Raw genomic sequence first — 24,645 nt, 5'->3', positions numbered from 1 at the left:
TAACCCCCATGTAAAGTTGCAAACTTTACGTGAAACCAAGGAGCTAAAGGCCCAAAACACTCTAGGGCTAGGGTTTAAGGCAAAGGGGCTTCACCAATAACTTATTGACATAAACTTTATGACCTTCTGGACCATCACAAGTCTAGATCTGAGGTAGCAACCTCAGATCTAGGCCTCTAACTCGACATAGATCTCAATCATGCCCAAAATGCCCCAAATCTCAAACATAAGATAGATCTATTTGCAATAAAGCCAAAGCAACAACTTATTACCTCCAATATATGCTCCAACTGAAGTAGATCCCGGATCTACACCACTCCTTTGCAACAAACCTCTTGATCTTCAAGCCCCTTTCCACCAAAATCACTTATCTAGGCTCTAAATTGCTTCCAAGGGCTCTCACTCACGATTTAGGGTTTCTGGATCTCAAAAGGGGAGTAAAGAGTCTGGGGAAGGGATGTAATGTTCTTCAAATAGGGCACAACCCCCGGGATTAGGATTTTTCTCGCCCAGACCAGACTCGCCGAGTCCACTAGCTGACTCGCCGAGTCGGTCACTTACTCTATACCCCGGATCCCGCTCCGACTCGCCGAGTTCCTCCCTGGACTCGACGAGTTGACTCATGACTTAGAGCTTTTCCTTTCTTTTCTTGGTCTTTCTGATTCTGGGTGTTACAATTTCCTTTACAAAACAAAGTGTATAGTCTACATGGACCACAAGAGTCTACAACACATCTTCGATCAGAAAGAGCTCAACATGAGACAAAGGAGATGGTTAGAGTTGCTAAACGACTATGATTGTGAGATTCGTTATCATCTAGGCAAGGCTAACATCGTAGCTGATGCCTTTATCCGTAAAGAACGAGTTAAACCTTGTATAGTCAAAGCACTTACGATGACTATTCAATCTAACCTAATCTTGCAGATTAGAAGTGCTTAACTCGATGCTTTAACGGAATAAAATGTTAAAGAAGAAGGCCTCAGGGGAATGGAAAGACAACTAGAGATTAAGGATGATGGAAGGAGATATTTCATGAACCGAATATAGGTTTTGAAATTTGGAGAGGTCAAGGAACTAGTCTTAAATGAGTCTCATAGGACTAGGTATTCCATCCATCCTGGAGCAGACAAGATATATCTAGATCTAAAAGCTCTTTATTGGTGGCCAAACACGAAGGATGAAATTGTGACCTACGTAGGTAAATGCCTAACATGTTCCAAGGTCAAGGCAGAACATAAACGACTATGATTGTGAGATTCGTTATCATCCACGCAAGGCTAACGTCGTAGCTGACACCTTGATCCGTAAAGAACGAGTTAAATCTTGTAGAGTCAAAGCACTTACGATGACTATTCAGTCTAACCTAATCTCACAGATTAGAAGTGCTCAACTTGAGGCTTTAACAGAAGAAAACGTTAAAGAAGAAGGCCTTAGGGGAATGGAAAGACAACTAGAGATTAAGGATGATGGAAGGAGATATTTCATGAACCGAATATAGGTTCTAAAATTTGGAGAGGTCAAGGAACTAGTCTTAAATGAGTCCCATAGGACTAGATATTCCATCCATCTGGAGCAGACAAGATATATCTAGATCTAAAAGCTCTTTATTGGTGGCCAAACACGAAGGATGAAATTGTGACCTACGTAGGTAAATGCCTAACATGTTCCAAGGTCAAGGCAGAACATAAACGACTATGATTGTGAGATTCGTTATCATCCACGCAAGGCTAACGTCGTAGCTGACACCTTGATCCGTAAAGAACGAGTTAAATCTTGTAGAGTCAAAGCACTTACGATGACTATTCAGTCTAACCTAATCTCACATATTAGAAGTGCTCAACTTGAGGCTTTAACAGAAGAAAACGTTAAAGAAGAAGGCCTTAGGGGAATGGAAAGACAACTAGAGATTAAGGATGATGGAAGGAGATATTTCATGAACCGAATATAGGTTCTAAAATTTGGAGAGGTCAAGGAACTAGTCTTAAATGAGTCCCATAGGACTAGATATTCCATCCATCTGGAGCAAACAAGATGTATCTAGATCTAAAAGCTCTTTATTGGTGGCCAAACATGAAGGCTGAAATTGTGACCTACATAGGTAAATGTATAACATGTTCCAAGGTCAAGGCAGAACATCAACGACCCTCGGGATTGCTGCAACAACCATAGATACCCGAGTGGAAGTGAGAGCAGATCGTAATGGACTTTGTGACCAAATTGCCCAACACTACTACTGGTTACGACGTTATTTGGGTAGTTGTCGATAGATTAATCAAGTCTGCTCACTCTATACCAATAAAAGAGATGGAGAAGATGACCAGGACGTACCTTAGAGAGATCGTCAGATTGCATGCGGGTACCCTTATATGTTATATCTGACAGATATAACAGATTTACCTCCTGCTTCTGGCAAAGTTTGCAAAAGTCCCTTGGTACTCGCCTGGATATGAGTACAGCCTACCATCCTCAAACCGATGGCCAAAGTGAAAGGACCATCCAAACGATAGAAGTCATGCTCAGAGCATGTGTGATAGATTTCGGAAATGCATGGGATACTCACCTTCCTCTAGATGAGTTCCCATATAATAATAGCAATCACACGAGCATTAAAGCAACACCGTTTGAGGCTCTATACGGCCGGAAATGTCGATCTCCTATTTGTTGGTCAAAATTTGGCGATACCCAACTGGCCAAGAAATTCGCAGGGGATACCCTACGAACAGGACCATAGATTATCCACAAGACGACTGAAAAGACAGTGCAGATACTAGAGCGCATGAAGGAAGCACGTGACCTTCAGAAGAGTTACGCTGATGTGAGGTGCAAAACCCTAGAGTTCCAAGTCGTAGATAGGGTGATGCTAAAAGTATCTCCTTGGAAAGAAGTTATAAGATTCGGAAAGCGGGGAAAACTGAATCTGAGGTACATTGGACCATTCGAAATCCTCGACAGGATAGGTCCACTTGCCTATCGACTTAGGTTACCCCAAGAGCTTAATAACGTGCATAATGTCTTCCATGTGTCTAATCTTAAAAAGTGTCTTTCCGACGATACACTTGTCATTCCGCTTGATGAAATTCAGATTAACCCTGGATTGAACTTCGTCGAAGAGCACTCGAAATCATGGACAGAGAGGTCAAACGACTCAACCAGAGTCGGATTCCCATTATTCAGGTACGATGGAATTCTAAGTGAGGGATAGAGTACACATAGGAACGAGAGGACCAAATGAAGGACAAGTACCCTCACTTGTTCGAAGGAAGCCTGACGATAAGATAAAATTTCGGGACGAAATTTCCAAAACAAGAGGAGAATGTGACAACTGAGAGGATTCTGTCACTGACCACCGCTAGGAGAAAGTAGGAAAAACAGATGTAATAGCTTAATATTGTAATATTTGATTTATGAGATAATAAGAATCAAATGTGTCGTTACATATATTGTTAAATCGACTGTTAGGCTCGAAAATAAGCGTCCAAAAAGTTATACCGTCTTCAAAGCTGGTTAACGTATTTGGAAAGTACTCGTTAACGTGATCCCAAGGATATAAGATTCGTAAAAATCCGACTCCAAATGAGAGAGTTATAGATTTTATAAAAAAAAATCAACGACGTATTTAAAGTTAATTACGTCAAAACGGTACTTAGAGATTGATTGAGTTTTGACTAAAATTGCAAAAAAGAGATTTGTAGTACTCCTTGAGATATAAACTTTAGGACAAAGAATGCAGAACACGGGATCAGTATGAGAGAGATATGATTTTTGTAAAATCATTTATTTTTACCCCTGTTTGGCACAAAAATAAAAGTCAAAACTAGCTAAAACAACCTAAAGGAGAGTTGTAGTACTCCTTGAGATCATTACATAAATATAAAGAGGGATTAGATCAGAGCTCGCACGAGGTGCACGCCTATGCCCGTCGCGTACCTAACACCGGATTCGAGTAGATTGTGAGTGACGTGACCAATTGGGGAAGCGACGTGCAAGATCCTTGCATCGCGCTTACCCAAATTTCATGGCAATAAATAGAAGGCAGTGCAGATCCCATTCTGCACACCTCTCTCTGAATCACTCTCTCAACCCTAGAAGTTGTTGCATTTCTGGAGGGGTCCCTAGAATGTGACACCAGTCAAATTTTGGTAAAAAAAAATGATCAATAATCGTAATTGGGATGAACCAAGTGGTAGAGTTTGTAACAAGGTTTCCAAAAATATAAACAACACTGAAATCCGAGTTATAACGAAGAGGTTATGACCAATCAAAAATCCGCGACAAAACCCGCAAAACACTGTTCAGTGTAAAAAGTGAATTTTCGATAAAAGGCTTTTTAGCCTTAACAATCTAAATGAAATTTGTAGGATATGTTAAACCGAGAACGTTCATAAAAAGAACGTCAAAATCTGACTTCGTATGAGGAAGTTATGATTTTTCTAAGTTTCGGTTTAAAAGTAGACAGCTAAAAATTCGAAATATAAATCGATCGATATTTAGCCGACGCAACTTAAACGAGAATCGAAGGTCTCGTCAAAAGTAGCACAACGGTAAAAAGACAGACGAAAACGGACGTCGGATGAAGAAGTTATGAATTTTTAACGGATTTCTTGTCCAGGTCTGTTAAAAATAATAATATTAAAAATAAAGTCAAAATTAGCCGACGAAGTCTAAACGAAAGTCGTAGAGTATGATTTTACCTACGCGTGCATATAAAGAACGTCAAAAACGGAGCTCGTATGCGAAAGTTATGATTTTCGCAAGTTTTTGGCACAAAAATCAAGAAAAATTAAAAACCGGGAAATTTCGCATGAGTCACTCTTCGGACACGTCATCCCTCGCATGCAGCCTCCACGTGACGTCTTCTAATTGGACCGCAGCCTCCCGTGTCGCCTTCTGATTGGACCAAGTCCGTGGTCCACTAAGCCTCGGACACCTTCGCATGAGACACACCGCACACACTCCTCGGATGACCCTCGTGCCCTCCTCCCATTGGACCAAAGTTGGGTCCAGTCTGAAGCTGCCATCTACGAGCCAGGTGTCCGAACCAAAGCCTCGCCTCACCACCTGTCCGAACCGAAGCTCCGCCTCGCCACCTGTCCGAACACGCAGCAGCTCCTCCTTACTCCGGATCCGAGGCTGCGGCCTATATAAGGCATGTGAGCCTTCTCGGATTTAAGGGATTTTTCACCCCAAATTTCACCACTTTTCACATTTTCACCCCCTAGACTCTCTCACGACCCCCAAGGCCCCGGTATCGTGTCTAAAGCCCGAAGCAAGCCCCGGAGCCCCGGAATTCTCGAGAAGTTAACCTCTCTCCTGTCGAAACTCTGCCCGATTTGAGCCGGTTTCTCGTCAAACAAACTCCTTTCCGGGAAACGAAACGTTGCCCGAATCACCGCTTATCAAAGTGAGTTCATACCCCTATAAGTTACCTTTTTAATGGTTTTTAAATGCTTTTTAGGGGGGAATACAAGTTTAACACAATATTAAATTGTGTTAATAACTATTTATGTGATGTTTCCGTATGCTTTTAAGAATTACCAAATGCTTCCAAAATGACTTAAAGCAATGTTAAATCTTTAAAGTCATGTAAACTCCGTTAAATTCTTTGAAAAATGTTTTATAAACTATTTCAAATTATAAATGCCAAAATCATGTTTATATATGTATAAATATATAAATAAGATTTGAAGGGCTTAGGACTAATGAATTATCTTATTTCCTTTTCCTTGTTTGGATGTGGAATTAAGGTTGTATTATTTGTCCGAAGGTCGTTTCCTTCTTAATTTTATATATATATATATATATATATATATATATATATATATATATATATATATTATACATATATATATATATATATATATATATATATATATATTATACATATATATATATATATATATATATATATATATATATATTATACATATATGAGTATAAAAGGTTACTCCTTTTGGTATCATTACCTTTGTATCAGGCTGAGCAAAGGTGTTCATCCATGAGAAATCATGCTAATCAGATAGAACATATAAATTATAATAGGTATAATTTATGATTCAAAACTAAATATACAAGTATGATTCACGACTGTATACCTTCCAAGGAAATTACCAAAATTCATTCAACTATATCCAGATATGTATAATACCTTTAATATACGAACAACATAATAAAGAAGTAAAGATACATCATACCGGGTTTGCATTAACAAAGGTACTATACAGAGTACCAGGGTTAGCAAACACGGGGTAATAATACATCATATCGGGTTTGCATTAACAAAGGTACGATACAGAGTACCAGAGTTAGTAATCACAGGGTAATAATAATACATCATACCGGGTTTGCATTAACAAAGGTACGATATACAGAGTACCAGAGTTAGCAATCACAGGGTAATAATAATACATCATACCGGGTTTGCATTAACAAAAGTACGATATACAGAGTACCCGAGTTAGCCATCACAGGGTAATAATAATACATCATACCGGGTTTGCATTAACAAAGGTACGATATACAGAGTACCAGGGTTAGCAATCACGAGGTAATAATACATCATAAATCTCGTTGAAACAATAAATTTGCGAGGCCCTTTACGGTGTACTTATCTAAGTACGACTTTTAAGTCCTGACCTATTAACCAGAATCTCTTGTAGGGAGAGCGTGAATTTGTGTATAGATCTATATGGGACTGACAATCCCGCACCTCTACTGTTCACTACAGTTTGGCCGGCAGGCGTAGGGTGTCAAATATCATACCATTCCGACGCCTGAAGAACGTCGTCGCATGCATATCAGTCATATTAGTATGGTTAATAGAACTCACATGGATAAAACAACGAGTGAATTACTAATTAATATACTTCTCTTAAAACAATAAGAAAAGATAATTACATCCCGACCAAATATACCTTCTGTAGTTTTTACTTACAGTAAAAGCTATGTATCATGAAATCAAGTATGGTAAATATACTTGTACTTCTGGTTTTGAACATTTAAAACCACAAGGCAGTATTATGGATAATATAACATATTCCAGGATTAATACTAAGGTTTTTACTATAGAACAGATATAACTAAGAACACTTTTACAAATGAAACGGTTTATGGGATTAAACCACTTTTACAAATGAAACGGTTTATGGGATTAAACCACTTATACAAAGGAAACCGTTTATGGGATTAAACCACTTATCAAATGAAACTTAGTCATTCAATCTTTGTAAACTAGTATAACATAAAATACCTTTAGTGGTTAATTCTATAATTCCTTAGTTATTACATCATAGTTATACATAAGTAATATCCGATTGACGGTGAAATGTGTGACTTCCGCCTTACTTCCTGTTCCTTGTTTGGTTGTGGGCTTAGGGCAGATACACCCATTTAACTGTCCATTCGATATTGGGTTATATATAATCAGTATAAACTAAGTAATTACAGAGGGAAACTATTGAGGTTATCAGTTAATCACCTCAGGAAATATAAGATTTTATGGAGGAACCAGTGAACTTATCCAAAGAACTTAGGGTATACTTAACAGAACTAAAATACTTATGAACTCACCAGCTTAAATGCTGATCTACTCTTTCCAAATAACTTGTATTCTCAGGAATCCAGTAGACAGGTACACTCCCGAAGCTTTTGAGAAGACTACCTAGTACCGTACCGCGACTCTTGTCTTCTACTGTACCTACTTTGGTGTTTGAATATGTAATGTTTAAACACTTATGTAAAACTTATACTTATTAATGCAATGGTTGTTTGTACTCTGATTACTATATTGCATGTGTTGTGATACTTACCTGAAGTCCTCCGCCCCCGAACGTTTCCGCCGTTCTGGTTTGGGGGTGTGACAAGTCCCGAGTCTGATTCAACTCTACACCAACGGTCTCACGCGTCAAGAGTGAGTTCACGACCCCATTTCACTATTTTAAAGGTTTTACGATGAGGAAATACATGCTTATCAAACTGCTTTATCAAAATATATTTATATCTATAAATATCAATTGTTATATAAAGCATGAAACCTTAGGATAATGTAGCCATAGATACTATACCTAGTTTTAAGCTACGATATTATGCCTAAGAGTTATGATATTCTTGGAAGAGATATTACCTAGATGTTATGATGACCAATTCCCTAGGATAACATAGTACCTAGAAGTAATGTTGGTCAACTATAGGGATATGTAATGTGCCTAATCGTTACTCTGCCGAAATATCATGTTATCCATAATTAGGGTATATATATGTACGGCAATATATATATATATATATATATATATATATATATATATATATATATATATATATATATATATATATATATATATAGACACACACACACTAGATAATTATGAGATCTATAAGTTTTAATTATCAAATATAAAGTAAAAGATTTATATTGTGATAGTTATAGGAAATTACTAAGAAAGAAAGATAAAAGATAAAATACCTAAGGTTAATGTGTTAGTGAACTGTTATTATTCATCCTTAGCTTGATTAAATTCGGCTACCCCGAACCTGTAACCGTTAATCTTGCGAGAGCCAGAAAGATATGTATAGATCTATACATGGTTTGACACCCCACCTGCGATTGCTAGCTACAATTCCGACATGATAACTTTCTTTATTATTCAAACACTATTCGACATCTGATGAAGCGTCGTGCGCGGAAATTATTAGTCTACAACGTCGATTATGGGGGCTAAAGGTAATACATTACAACAACCTTAAAGATCCGACTACCTCGATGGACGCCTTCAAATGGTAACTAAAATAGGTTAGGATTAATAGAATATCCTAAAATATTAAGATAGTAAGATAAGAATGGTAAAATATCCTACACAGATAGTAAGATAGGAATGGTAAAATATCTTATAAAGATAAAATAAGTTAAGGTCGGTAAGATATCTTAACAGAGATAGAAAGGTTTTTCTAAAAAGGAAAATGATTCTTAAAAATAAAAACAACTAAAATAGAAAACTATAAAAACCTGTGAACTTACCAATATTATATTGACGTTTTTCAAAATACATGTATTCTGAGGGGAGATGAGTGTGGAGGATAGTCATGCAGATGAGGATGCCATGAAAGAAGCTTGCTGGAGTTTATTTCGGTTTGTTTGTCATTTCTAGTTATGTTCAGAATGTGTGGTTGATCTATTAAACAATGTAATCCTAAATAAATTATAATAAATAAGAGTATCTTTTGCGTTATATTTTTGTGTAATGTTCAATATAGCTGTGTGTCTCGATCCAATATCCCTACGTCATACAGCCCGACGTTTCCGCCGTCGGCCAGAGGTGTTGGCACCAATCCAACAACCAACAACAATTAGAAGAAAAACGAGATTTGATGACTTCCAATTTCTGAAAGGAACGGGTGTCCCAAATTGATATCAATCCACCCGATCTACCGTTTGAATCTACCCCTTTAGAAGAATCATGGTCAGTTGAGTCCCAACATCCTTAGTGTTGATACTAATGTACTCCGTGATTTGCGTTTCCTGTAATCCCGTGGAGTTTAATTTGTGCGCAACCTTCAATCCTTCGGTGTTGACACTAGTGTAATATGTGATTTGCGTTTCCTGTAGTCCCGTGGAGTTTATTTTGTGTGCAACCTTCAATCTGCGCAACCGACCATACATTTATACCTTTGAAATGGAGGTATGTATTTGACCTCCGAACATCATAGTTGCGAGCTCTCTTTGGATTTGTATTTTTTATGAGATTTTCTAACACAAAGATAAATTTAGCATAAGGAGCCAGTTTAATTTAAAATATTCTATAATTCTAACAATAGTAAATGTTAATATTCACTTTCATATTCCACGATCCATCACAAGAGAAGACCAAAGGCCAATTGCCCTTTTCCCTTTAATGACTTCTATAATACATAACATCAATAAAAACCATAGGTTATTCAATCTCGCTAAAGAAATATAAAAAAGACAACATCTTAAGAACCAATCTTTTCGATCCTCGGTACATGAACCGGGAACTCATGTATCTCATCAATCCATGGACTTTTCTCCTTTTTCGGATCGATAGACCTCAACGCCTTCCAAACTGCACTATTACACTTAAAACCCGAACCAAAAGCAATTTGCCACGATCTGTCTCCCTTCTTTATCCGACCCTTAGCTTCCGAATACGCCAACTCATACCACAATGAGCTACTCGAAGTATTACCAAATCTATAAAGTGTCATTCTAGAAGGTTCCATATGCCATTCCGATAATTCAAGATTCTTTTCCAATTCATCCAACACTGCTCTTCCTCCCGCGTGGATACAAAAATGCTCAAATGCAAGCTTGAAATCCGGGATATACGGTTTAATTTTCAATTTAAACACTTTTCTTGCGACCAATGTTACAAAAAACAAGAGTTGTTCCGACATGGGGAGCACTAGCGGCCCAAGGGTGGTGATATTTGTTTTTAGGGCTTCACCGGCTACTGCCATGAGATCTTTTGAAAGAGCAACACCTATGTTTTTCTCGTTGTCCTCTTCTTGGAAAACACAACTATAACATTTGTCGTCTGCGCCCTTGTGGGTCCGGACTGTGTGGATTAGTTGGTACTTTGAGCGGCGGCGATCAGATGATCGATTAGATAACAAAATTGCAGCACCGCCCATTCGGAATAGACAATTTGACACAAGCATAGATCGATTGTTCCCAAAGTACCAATTTAATGTTATGTTTTCCATGCTAACCACCAAAGCATAGGAATTAGGTTGTACCTATTTTTAACAAACAAATGGATTAAATTAAATTTCATTTTCAAATAATCAACAATTATGATCAAACAAATGTTGTATAAAATGGTTTGTATTATTTGGAATAATTATTGTTATGATACCTTTATTGTTCTAGTTTAAGAAGTTAAGAAAAAGTAGAAAAATAGCCATATTAAGGCCAGCTTGTCCATGATCTAGATCTATACTTCCTGAAAAAGGGGAATTCTCATTTGGACTATTAGTCACATGGTGGGTACTTCCCATGGTGGGCCCCATGCCATATAAGCAAGTATAAAGAAAAAAAAGTCGAGAATTCTACCCCACATGTGACAAAAAAGTAATGACATCACCCCATGAAAATATGCTTTGTTCTTCAAAATATACGTAGCAATTTAAAAAAAAAGTGTTTTTTTTAGTATAAATTGTTTCGACGATTCTCTGATTGTATCAAGACCTATTAAGCTATAGTAATTATGTTAGTTTTATTTTTTATAAGACCCAGTAAAATACATATTAATAATTATAAAACTAAATAATTATAAATGAAGATGATCCAATTTCAAAACATAATCTAACCATGAAATTTTCTATCCAAGTTAATTTTATAGTCATCGTTAAATATTAAATATTAAAGGACTAATTTCAAGATGGGTTTATCTTGAAATTAGATTATGTGGACACCTTTAATTGGATAAAGTTTAGGTCTAAATTTTGTAATTTAGATTGGTCGGTTTAGTCTATATCTTCTACTTCAAACTTCTATTGTAATTTAGATTGGTCGGTTTGACTTGAGCGTCTTGCTTAAGTCGTTTTCTTTTTGTTCGGTTTAATTAAATTCTTATTAAATAGTCGGTATTAAAATTTTTATTAAGTAGTCCTTACTAAGTTATCGTATGATTAAAATTCCTATTAAATAGTCCTTTACTATATAATGAAAAGTCCTTACTAAATAGAGAAGGATTACACAATAAGTTATCGTATGATTAAAATTCTTATTGAATACGCCTTACTAAGTAGTCCTTACTAAGTTATCGTGTGATTAAAGTTCTTATAAAATAGTCCTTACAATAAAAATAAAAAGTCCTTACTAAATAAAATAAAGAAGGATTACACATATACCGTATATCCATTAAAACTTAAAAAAATAAAAACTATGAAGATGCTCTTAAAACCACAACTTGTAAATTATTCGGTGATTCTAACATACATTTTTCTTTTGAAAATTTTATCAAATTAAACCCCACAAGAAGTTAACCAAAATATAAATCGAATCACTCTTAAAAACTTCAAAGAAGGATCCGTTAAAACCGATGTAACTATGAAAGAATCGATTCCTTTGGAATTTATGAAGTTTCCAAGAAATCATGAAACATAAAATCTTTTAAATTAACTTGTATCTCCGGATTTACAGCTATGAGATCCAATAAAATATAATTCATAGTGTACTTTTTAGTTTTATATGTTTCACGTTGCTAGCACTACTTGCATAGATACAAAATAGTACGATCATCGTCTTCATTTTTTGAAAATAATAAAGATTAAAAAAAAAAAGAAAAAAAAAAGTATAATCACTTTGTAAAAGTTATCCCACAAGAATAAAATTAATAAGAAAAGAAAACGAAAATACCTGTAAAAGTTGTTTGGCAAGATCAATGGAGATCAATCCAGCACTACACCCCATCCCACCGAGATTATAGCTCAAAACATTCCCTCTGAGCTTGTAATGATTCACAACCATGGAACTAAGCGAAGGTGTTGGACAAAACAAGCTACAATTCACAATAAGTATACCAATATCCTTCGCCTTCACACCAGTTTTCGCCAACAACTCATCAATGGCGCCGAACATCACCATCTCCGCCTCCTTTCGAGCTTCCGACATACACGGATTCGGCGGAACCTGCAACACCGCCTCAGGGAAATACGTCTTCTGACCTAATCCAGATCGTTCGAGAATCTTCTTCTGAAACGCTAAATTCTCTTCGCTAAATGTCCCCGCGAGAGCTGAATGATTCATGAATGTTTCACGAGAAACGATGTTAGATTCGTCGGGTTTATAGCAGGCGAAATCGAGTAAGTAAACCTTCTTTGGGCGGCTCATGAAGTAGAGTGTGGCTAGGAAGACGATTAGAGTTGAGCATATGATAACAGAGAGTAGATTGAATCGAAGTTGTTGCCATAGATGGAGTAGATCTTGTGATGTGAGTGTCGATAGATGAACAGAGACGACTGCAAGGATTGGGATTAATAACAGGTACATGAAATGTGTGATCAGGTAATGGTAACCTAATTTCACGTATTTGAGTTTCACAGATAAGAGGAAGTTTGGAAGAGATGCTCTCTCCGAAGGTGAATCCGCCATTGTTGACCAGGAAATTGAACAAAAACCCAGATGAATTAGAGGAAATTGAAGAACACCCAGAAAGGAGAAACTGTAGGTTGGAGGAGAAGTGATGAATTGAGGGGGGTTTTAAGGGGATGAAGATGCAACTACCCCCAAACGAACTTTTAATGGTTACCCGCTATCGCATTCATTACGCCAGCGATTAATCGGAGAGCAGGCGGGCAGAGGATTTGATACATGTAATATTCAAGCTTGCAAAATGGACGGCTTATAGAGCTATAAAACCGACTCGAATTTAAACGGATAAATTTTAATTTATGTATCAGAAGTACGACTTAATATTTTTGATTTTTCTAAAAAAAAAAATCTAATCATATTACTTATATTAAAAAGTGAATAAAAAGTTCGGAGAATATAGATCGAAAAAATGATATTTTTTTTTTCAGATTTTACCGTAAAGAAAAATTAAATTGATTGTCACTAGAGCTGGCAAAAATCGATCCAACTCGTCAACCCAACCTGAATCCAACCCAAAATTAGTGGGTTGGGTTGAGATTTTCAACCCATTTAATTTAAATAGGTCAACCCGTCTAACTCATTTAATTAAATAGGTTGGGTTGGGTAAAAATTATCAACCTATTTTCAACCAGTCAATCCATTTAGCTTTAATATATATATATATATATATATATATATATATATATATATATATATATATATATATATATATAATTTAATAATTATTTGAATAACCTGTTTTCAACCCGTCAACCCATTTAGCTTTAATATATATATATATATATATATATATATATATATATATATATATATATATATATATATATATATATAATTTAATAATTATTTGAATATTACTATGTATTAATCAAAATATTAATTTGTAAATTATAATGTTGCATTATTATTAACTATGTTTAATAAAATTCAATCCTAATTTTCATTTTTTTAGCGCCGATAATACTAGTCACTCTCCAAAATCACAGTGAAACCAAACATTTTTAATGTTATTTGAACAATTTATTTGTATTTATGAATTAGGATTGTGCTTCAGTCATAATTATGAAGTTTTATTTACATTTTATAATTGAAGTGGTATAATATTTAATTATATAATTTATTTAATTGATTTTAAATATGTTAACCCAAGTTTAACCCATTTATTTAATAAGTTGGGTAGTGAACTACATAAAAAGGTCAACCCGATGACAACCCATTTATCTAAAAGGTTAGGTTGGGTTGGAAATATCAACCCATTTAAATAAACAGGTTGGGTTGGGTTGAAATTTTCAACCCAATTATTAAATGGGTTGAACCCGAACCCAACCCAGGTGGACCCATTGCCACCTCTAATTGTCACCATAAAGAAAAATTAAAAAAAAAATTAATTTTTTTTTTAAGATTCCAACTTTATCTTCTTACTTCATATTCCTACTTATTCATTGATTGTCAATTGTCAAGTAAAATACATTAATTCTTTTTCCTTATATTTTCTTTTGATTATGACACTTGTCATGAGTAGAAAGAAAAATAGGAAGATTTTGTAAAAGGATATTTAATTTCTCTACCATAAAATAGTAAAAAAAAAAAGTTAAAAAAGTATTAAAATAGCAATAATTTTGGCATGTGGTCGATTGTGTGTCGAGGCCTTTTCTAGACCTCGGTAATATGTATGTTTGAAGAAAGGGTATTATGATCAATTTATTTTTATCAATAAAATGATTTTTGATAATAAATAATGATTATAAACAAAATGTTAAGATTAGTGACATTAATAATTATAATGTTTTAGAAGCTCATATACAATATATATAATTCAGATAGAGAAAATATAACATTTAATTGTTTTTTTAAGATATATATGAATTTCTCATAAAAAATAAAAATATTAAAAAATAGAATTTATGATAAATAAATAATCAATAAGCGTAGAAAAACATTATATTAATGTAGAGTCTATTAAAACCATTTCATAATTTCAATATACATGAAACTCTCATTTATTGAAACAAGTGTTATATTAAATTTATGATTATTTAAAGTCTCAAACGATTTTAATTCATACGAAAAGACTCAAAGAGAATATCTTCATTAAACTGCGTTTGTTGATGGAAGGAATATACTGGACGAGCCATTGATTGTCAACGAGTTATGTTCTTGGGCAAAGAGAAAAAAAACCAAATCCTACTCTTTAAGGTCGATTTTGATAAGGTCTTTGACTCAATCAACTGGGGTTATCTCGAGTCCATCCTAATACAAATGGGTTACGGTGACAAGTGGAGGAGGTGGATCATGGGATGTCTCACATCGGCTAGGCCTCTGTTCTAATTAACGGGTCGCCCACCAAAGAATTTGCTATGGAAAAGGGGGTTAGACAAGGGGATCCACTTTCTCCTTTCCTGTTCATAATTGCAATGGAAGGATTGAATGTGGCTATGAAAGAGGTTTGTGCAAAAGGTTTATTTAAAGGCATAAAGATACAAAACAGTGACACTATAATTTCCCATTTATTTTATGCGGATGATGCCTTCTTCCTAGGAGAATGGTGTAAGGATAATATAAAGAATCTTTCTAGAATTCTCAGGTGCTTCCATGTCTCATCCGGCCACAAAGTAAGCTTTCGGAAGTCACGGGTGTTCGGTGTTGGGGCAAATTGGCAAGAAGTTGTTAGATGGGCGGCCCCACTAGGTTGTGAACCGGCTGTGGTCCCGTTTAATTACCTCGGAGTACCGGTGGGTGCGAATATGAAACTTAAAAATTTTTGGAAACCGGTGATTGAAAGGTTCCAGTCCAAACTATCAATGTGGAAGGCGAAATCCTTATCCTTTGGAGGGAGACTAACTTTACTAAAAGCTGTGTTGGGGAATCTTCCCACATTTTATTTCTCTCTGTTTACCGCCCCAATTGGGGTAATTGAGTATTTAGAAAGTATCCAGCGAAGAATTCTGTGGGGAGGGGGCGATGACAAGCGTAAAGTTCATTGGGTATCATGGGAAAAAATTGTTGCTCCCAAGGAGATGGGGGGTCTCGGTGTGGGATCATTAAGGGCCCTCAATATTGCTCTTATATCTAAATGGTGGTGCCGCCTTCGAGTGGAACCGATGGGCCCTAATCGTAAATGGAATCCATAACATACGTAATAAACCTGAAAATCGTTTATCCACAAAATGTATTAGTGGTGTTTGGAATAATATTGCAGGTATTGCCGATGTCTTGAAGGAGAAGGGAATAGAGATGAGCAAGGTGATCGTTAAAAAAATTGAGAAGGCTAATACCACACTATTCTGGCAGGATCGATGGGCTGGATCGGAGACTCTTAAGACAATGTTCCTGGAGTTATATAGAATTGAAAGAAAGAAGAGATGTCTTCTTATGGATAGGGTGAATGTCGATGGTCCATCCTGGGATTGGATTTCACATCCATCTTCCGTGTCCCAACGCGCAAAACTAACGAGTTTATCAGCTCTCATTGGTAGCTTTCAGATAAGCAGACGTGACGACAATTGGTCTTGTGGTATCTCTTATGATGGTGTATTCCACGTTAGTAATCTGCGCAGATTGATTGACTGGCCTCAATTCCCGATGTCTATTGGAAAGGCTGACTGGATTAGAGAACTGCCTAGTAAAGTTACATGTTTCGTCTGGAGAGCAATGCAAGGTCGTATCCCATCTCTAATGGCTTTATCTAGGAGAGGAATCAATGCAGGATCCACAATATGTGGTTACTGTTCTGAAGCTGAAGAGGACTTAGATCACATTTTCATCTCCCTGTCCGTATGCAAAAGACGTTTGGGATTGGATTTACAGTTGGTGCAGTATTCCTAAGCACGCAAACTCATGGGGGAACTGTCGCATCAGGAGGAACAACTTCATCAGCATTGTGTATGGGACACTATGGTGGATATGGAAAGCAAGGTGCGATAGAGTTTTCAAAGGTAACCATATCCCACCAGCCAAAGTAGTGGAGATCATCAAGTCACAGGTCTTTACCTGGGTAAAATATAGGAGGTTGAAATGTTCAATTAAATGGGTCGAATGGGTTAATTGCCCTTTGTTATGCTTGTAAAACTTAAACATGTACCTGTTTTCTTTTGTTACTGCTATGACCGTCTAGCTCCTTGTTAGGCGGGTAGCAGGTTTCTAATTAATATATTTATTTGCCGGTTCCAAAAAAAAATTAATTATTCTGATATCAAAAAACATAATTTCTTATACACATTTTATTAAAATACTGCTCAGTGCTAATATAAACATTTATATATAAATCCATATAACACTGATGCTTTGATGGGTATCGCCTTCTCCTTCTGATATACTATAGACACTGGTGTCATCAAAGTCTGTTGAGATAAAAGACAGCGCAATTGCTTCTATTAAAAAGTACCGAAAGAGTTGGTAAGTGTTTGAAGTTAACCGTTTAGTGAGTCTTAAAACAAGTTTGTAAATATAAACCTTTGAAGTTTTTATGTTATGTCCGATCGCTTTGAGCAAGAGATACAAAATTGGTACGATAATTCACGAACTGTGGATCCTGAGTATATCATTTTTAAAGAAAATAGTTCTAAACCTACAACTACCGATTTAGCGAATAATTTAGCTTGTATTTATAATCGTTTAAATCTCTTTTCTAAAGTAGCACTTAAGAATTTTAAAAGTATTTCTGAAAAACAAAAAGATCTTGAGTCAAAAGTCCAAAGTTGTCAAGAGAAGCTTGAATCCTGTGAGGAGTTATTAAGAAAAACTCAGAGTGAAACCAGAAAAAGCTTTCAACAAATCTCAACTGAGATCCATCAATCTAAACCACTCACAAAAAGAGAAGTCCTGAGCCTTGTTCAAGAAATAGCTAAGCAACCAAAATTAGTTGAGAAAGAAGCCCTCAGACTAACAGAAGAACTCAATCATAAAACCCAGAAGGTTGAAAATCTTCTTCACGAAGTTAAGAGGCTCATCACCAGATGAGTATTGCCAATCAAAAGGCAACTACTGAGTATCAGGAAGCCATACAAGCCACTGAAGACTTTGAATCACCAGCAGTTGGTTTTGGAAAAACAACCGACTACAAAGAAGCTCTAGTTAGCCAAGTAAAGGCTGTTATAAAACAAAACAACACCTTGCTTTACTTAGCAACTAAGCAAAGTCAGAAACTGATTGAGATTGAAGAAAAGTTTGACAAGCTCAAACAAGAAGTTCAAACTGTTATCAAACAAAATACTCAGCCAGCAGATCTTGAAGACTCAATATCAAGCTTAACCAGAAGACTTGATAATTTCTCTATTAGTGGGAAACTTCCAGTAAAGAAAAGTAACGGGCAAATCTACGTCTTTGAAGATCCTAACAAAATCTTTAAAGAACAGTTTGGGAAAGAATCAAAGAAATGACTTTCATAAGGCCTAGCATCCTCAACAGGAGTTCCACACAAACTCAAACAGAACTCCCAACTCAAGAAGATCAAATTCGTGGTTATCGACAAATGACCCGAAACAGATATCAAGCAGCTAGGGCAACAAGAAGAGTATTTGGAAGAAACAGCTATAATCGCACCTTGGAGTCTGTTGTAGATCCAGAAAGACAACTTGAAATATCAAGAGAGAGAAGGGCAAATCTTGTTCCAGCAGAGGTACTTTATTCAAACAATAGAAGTACTACAAGACACAGAGTCTATGAACACTACTCTGAGCAAAGAATCCTATGTGTTGGAGAAAATCAAGTTAACCTTCGGTTGTGTAACCAAGAAAGCTACCAGAACTTGAGAACTTCAGGGCTCCAGCATATTCACCTAGGAATATTCATGATCAGGCTACATGCACTCCAGCGGAGAAGTGCGGGAACAAATGCTCTAGTTGTCCTTCGGGACACTAGATGGGAAGATAGTCGACAAATCATTGGAACTATGGAAGTCGACCTCTCTGCAGGAACGCAGCTAGTCTACATGTTCCCTGATATGGTTCTAAGTATTGAGGACTTCCATAATCATGTAGAAGTTGTCATACAAACTCATGGGTATGAAACTTGGCAAGGCGGCGAAAGTAATCTTTTGATTACAATAGCCATGACGGGTAGGTTATCAAACACTAGCTATATGGGATTCCAATATAGTGTAGAAAATGTTGTGGACCATCTCACAACAAATGGCATCACGGCAATTTCTGGTGAAAGAAGGAGTATAGAAGAGCTTGAAGGAATGAGCTGGAATCTAAAGCCATCTGAGCAAACATCAGTAAGTGTACCATCAAGAGTAGCGGTACATGAAAGGCTTAACATATCATTAAGTCTCCAATTTGAAAGATATCGCCAAACCCCCCAACCAGCAAGATACTCTGTTGACCAGAATGATCGAGAAGTATTAGGTAACGATCATTTGGACGAAGATGAAGAGCATTTTATAGGAGTATGTTTTCAAACACCTCAGACAAAACATATCCCCTGTGATATATGTTTCTGTGAAGAATGTCTGGATGAAGCAAGGATCTTGGAGAATGAGCCACTGAACACAGCAAGACGTTCCATTAAGCCAAGACGATCAAAACATAAATGGTCAACTCTTGGTGAACCATCTGGAAAATGGGACTATTATGTTAAGTACGATACCTCAGTAAGCACAACTTCAATAGAAGAAATTGCAGCAACTGGCTGGGGAGATGGATTCCCAGATGATGAAATTACCCCAGGAAAAGTGACAATTATGGATAAAACAATTGACTGGGATGATGATGAAAGAAGTGGTGGAAAGATCCTTATCCTACGAGAAGAATTTTCAAAAAACCAACAAGATTTTCTTGATGAATATTTGCCACAATGGGATGACCAACTCGCCACACAAAGATCAGAGTCTGAATGGGAAAACCCATTCGCAGCGAAGCATGGTGAGGACCATACAATTCTTCATCTGTCCAAAGAAGATGATGACAATTTGCCATACCCAAAATTTCGCAACTTTAAACAAATGGCAGCACAAATGGTCAAAAAACACGAAGAACATGCTTTTCCAACAGCAAATGACGCAGAATCTGGTGCAAGCTATCAACCTCCAGATGATGCAATATTAGGACCAGCTGTCTACCCACCAGCACGGCAAAATCCATAGCCAATTTATAGACCAGACTACCAGTTTGGTTACCCTCAAGGAAAAGGCAATATTTTTAATGGAGGATATGGTGAATATCATAATTCACAGTGGACTCTGCCACCAGCATGGACGGAATCAGGTGTAATGCTTGTTCTACCAGCAGATCCAGGCTTATGGTCAGATGTAATAGCACGATGGGAGTCTATAACAATCAATAGGCTCAATAGCCAAACATGAACTGACAACAAAGCAAAATTAGCCTTTGTTGAAAATCTTCTTGGAGAAAGCGAAAAGTTAATGTGGCAACAATGGCGAACGGCATACCCAGATGTATATGCTGCCCTTGAAGCAATCACAGATGAACCACATAATATAACATCACAAGTTAGGCAGTTAATATTGTTAGAAGATCCATACCGAGGCTCAACTGATGAACAAGACAGAGCCTACAGAGATCTAGACAGAATAACTTGTGAAGAAACCAAGAACTTGTGGACATTCTTGGAGGATTTTAGGCAGTTAGCAATAAAGTCTGGAAGGTTGTACTTCCCCTCAACAACAGAAAAACTTTTTGATAAACTTCCACCTTCTCTATCCAAGAAAGTTGAAGAATCATTTAAATCCAGGTACCCTGGTCTAAGTTCAGGAGTTCTGCCTACAATCAAATTCACTCATACTTTCATCTCAGAAATGTGCAAAGATGTGGCGCTTGCCAAAGAGCTTAGAGATTTATCTCTTTGTTCAGCCATACCAATTCCTGGTTATTACAAAAACAACAGGAAAAAGTATGGAATGAGGAAGTCGAAGACTTACAAAGGAAAGCCACATGGTTCTCATGTAAAGCCATTCAAAAGAAAGTACAAAGATGACAGAGGACGAGTCAAGAAATGCAAATGATTTATTTGTGGAATGGAAGGGCATTTCGCAAAAGATTGCAAAAGCAAGCAAGGAAACATTGCAAGATCAGCTGTCTATCAAGAACTGGATCTTGATGACAACTGGGACATTGTCTCAGCAGACTTTGATGACACCAGTGTCTATAGTATATCAGAAGGAGAAGGCGATACCCATCAAAGCATCAGTGTTATGGTCCAAGATACTCCATTTGAAGAAGCAGCTTTCACAATAACACATGAAGATAATGAAAGTAGCAGAAAAGATGAAAGAGAGGATATCCAACATAGTCATAATGCTTTCATGTTCCATCCAGGACCACCAACAAAAATAGCAGATATGGTTCAATCCATAGGATCGTGGAAACCAAGCAAAGAATTGCCAGCTCAAAGTAAAAACTGTGAGCATGATTGGAAGGAAAACACAGTCACAAATTACACGATGTGTTATTACTGTGGAATACTAACCACAGACGTGTCAAGACTTAACTGTCCCAAGTGCCAACTCACAACATGTGCTCTTTGCGCCAAAAATTATCTTGGCAAAACAGTTAACGTTAACAAAAAACAGCAGATTAAGCCGGAAGAAGAAAGTGACTTTACCAATAGGGAAATAAATCTTCTCAAAGAACTTTTGAAAGAGAAGACGGAGCAAATGCAGCAGATGATTAAGGATCAAGCCAAAGAGTTTTATGAGACCAAGGCAGAAATACAAAAGAGAGAGGAAGCATGGCAGCTTGAAAAAGGCTTGCTAATAAAAGTTCTCACAGATACTCTTAAGATAATCGATCAGCTTAAAGCTGAACAAGTAAGGCTTGAAGAACAAAAGAATGAAGAAATAAGAAGGCTGAAGGAGCAACTACAAGAAAGGAAGGAAGAAAGGGAAAAGCCTCAATTCCCTAAAGAAGAATTCCCACCGTTAAGCGAACTTCATGTAGCAAGGCCCTTCATGGAAGCAGAGATTCATTACTCTGAAAATGCTACATCAAACCCAAAAGTTAGGAAGATAACTAACTCACTTTACAACGTAAAAGTTGAGTTTGATATCCCTAATTGCCCAGCATTTGGGATCGGCGCAATAATAGACACAGGAGCATCAGCATGCTGCATAAACAAGAAGGTTATTCCAGAAGAAGCACTTGAACCTTTAAACCATAGTGTTTTCTTTAATGGTTTAAATTCAAGACAGCAGGCAACTCACAAAATAAAGCAAGGCTATTTTCTCATCGAGGGAAACAAGTTCAAAATTCCCCTTATATATGCATTTGATATGCATGGCAGCAATAGCATTGAAATGCTGATAGGTACCAACTTCCTAAGGTCCATGAAAGGAGGAATTCGTATAGAAGGTGATGAGATAACTATTTATAAGAAGGTTACCAAGATCAAAACTTCAGAGCAATCTGAGGTTGCTGAAGTTGCCATCACTGAGCTTGAAATTAGTGAAGAAGATTTCTTTGAAATAAATGAATCTATTTATTTCAACCAAGAAGGTAACAATGCATTCCTAGAATGGTTTAAACCTGTCATTGATAGGTTAAAGCTCCAAGGATACATCGGAGAAGAACCTTTAAAGCATTGGAAGAAGAATGGTGAGCTTTGTAAACTGGATATTATAAATCCAGACATTACAATTGAAGATCGACCACTAAAACATGTGACACCAGAAATGGAAGATTCGTTCAGAATACATGTTGATAGTTTACTCAAGATTGGTGCTATTCGACCAAGCAAAAGCAGAAACAGAACGATGGCAATGATCGTAAACTCAGGAACAACAATTGATCCTGTAACTGGAAAGGAGGTCAAAGGGAAAGAAAGAATGGTTTTTAATTATAAATCCTTGAATGACAACACATACAAGGACCAATACTCCTTACCAGGCATAAATACAATCATCAAGAGAATAGGAGGTGCAAAAATATTCTCAAAATTTGATCTCAAATCAGGGTTCCATCAAGTCGCCATGGATGAAGAATCAATACCATGGACAACATTCTTAGTACCTGGAGGACTTTATGAATGGCTAGTTATGCCATTTGGTTTGAAGAATGCCCCAGCAGTGTTCCAAAGAAAAATGGATAAATGCTTCAGAGGAACAGAATCATTTATCGCAATATATATTGATGATATACTGGTTTTCTCAAAAAACGAAAAAGAACATGCAAAGCACTTGGAAAAGATGTTGCAAATATGTGAGGATAATGGCCTAGTCCTATCTCCAACAAAGATGAAGATAGCAGTCCCAACAATAGATTTTCTGGGAGTAGTCGTAGGAGAAGGAACAATAAGGTTGCAACCGCACATCATAAAGAAGATTGTGAACTTCAACGAAGAAGAATTGAAGACAAAGAAGGGGTTGAGGTCATTCTTAGGAATCCTTAACTATGCTCGTAATCATATCCCAAAACTTGGGATACTATTAAGGCCACTGTACGAAAAGACAAATGCTCATGGAGACAAAAGATTGAAGCCCTCTGATTATGAGTTAATCAAAAGGATCAAGATGCAAGTTCAGAATCTCCCAGACCTTGAGATACCACCTGAAGATGCTTATATCATCCTAGAAACAGACGGATGTATGGAAGGATGGGGAGGTATAGTCAAATGGAAGAACAAAAAGGAAGGACCAAGAAGCTCAGAAAAGATTTGTGCATATGCAAGTGGCAAGTTCTCAACAACCCAATCCACAATTGATGCTGAAATCAATGCCTGCATCAACACTCTGGAGAAACTAAAAATCTACTACCTTGATAAACAAGAAATCACTTTAAGGACAGATTGCCAAGCCATTATTAGCTTTTATAACAAAGCTAATAGCAACAAATCCTCAAGGGTCAGGTGGATAAAGTTTGCAGATGCAGTCACAGGAACAGGCGTCAAGATTAACATAGATCATATAGAAGGGAAACATAATACACTAGCTGATTCTCTCTCAAGACTTGTTAACCTTTGTTTTGCAGAATGCACAGAAGAAATGAAACGGTTAGCAGCAGCAGCCCTTTACTCAGTGGAGGAAGTTCTACAATCCCCTTCTGCCTCTCAGAAGAATATGAAGATTACTTGCGAAGAAATCATGAAGACTTTCAACCACTCCCAAGAATCTTTACTAAAACAATCTTCACACTGGAAGAACCAGGAGCAATGTACAGACAATACCAGCTTAGAGCCAATCAAACCCCAATCAGAATGGATAAATCTGATGCATGGAGATCAGCCGCCCAAGATATCGAATTATCAGGAGCAAAAGAAGCGATCAAAGCAATGCGAAATTTACAAGCAATCATACAGTGCAAAGCTCAAGTCTGCTTTGGAAAATCAACAAGAGACAACCATTGGTCTGACCAAAAGGAAGATGTTCGAATCCAAAACAAAGAAGCCCGAAGAATCCTCATCGAACTGGAAGCCCTCGCACAAGGATTGGGCCGCAATAATATCTAAGCCCATGGAAGTCCAAGACAATAACCAAAAAGAAAACAAATGCCGTTACAACAGCAAATGATTTCTAGAAGATAGTGACAACAGTGATGACGATTCAATTTTTATAGTGGACCCCTGGTGGGATGATTATTGTCTAAAAA

The 24,645-nt window shown here is 36.8% G+C and overlaps 1 protein-coding gene across 1 annotated transcript; it reads right to left on the bottom strand.

Annotated features, from left to right (window-relative positions):
- Positions 1-9,807: 9,807 nt before the first annotated feature.
- LOC145117392 (3-ketoacyl-CoA synthase 11-like) lies at positions 9,808-13,358 on the bottom strand. The gene is made up of 2 exons (XM_079053689.1): positions 12,371-13,358; positions 9,808-10,746 (listed from the first exon to the last, which is right to left on the bottom strand). Exons 1-2 carry the CDS (start codon positions 13,103-13,105, stop codon positions 9,964-9,966), a joined length of 1,518 nt encoding a protein of 505 aa, XP_078909815.1. The 5' UTR covers positions 13,106-13,358; the 3' UTR covers positions 9,808-9,963.
- Positions 13,359-24,645: the final 11,287 nt, after the last annotated feature.

Source organism: Lactuca virosa, chromosome 5, assembly GCF_052849685.1.
Source record: "Lactuca virosa cultivar CGN04683 chromosome 5, Lactuca_virosa_CGN04683_v6, whole genome shotgun sequence".
NCBI classification, from domain to species: domain Eukaryota; kingdom Viridiplantae; phylum Streptophyta; class Magnoliopsida; order Asterales; family Asteraceae; genus Lactuca; species Lactuca virosa.
Note: the sequence above shows the minus strand (reverse complement) of the source record. Positions and strands in the feature narration are given on the sequence as shown.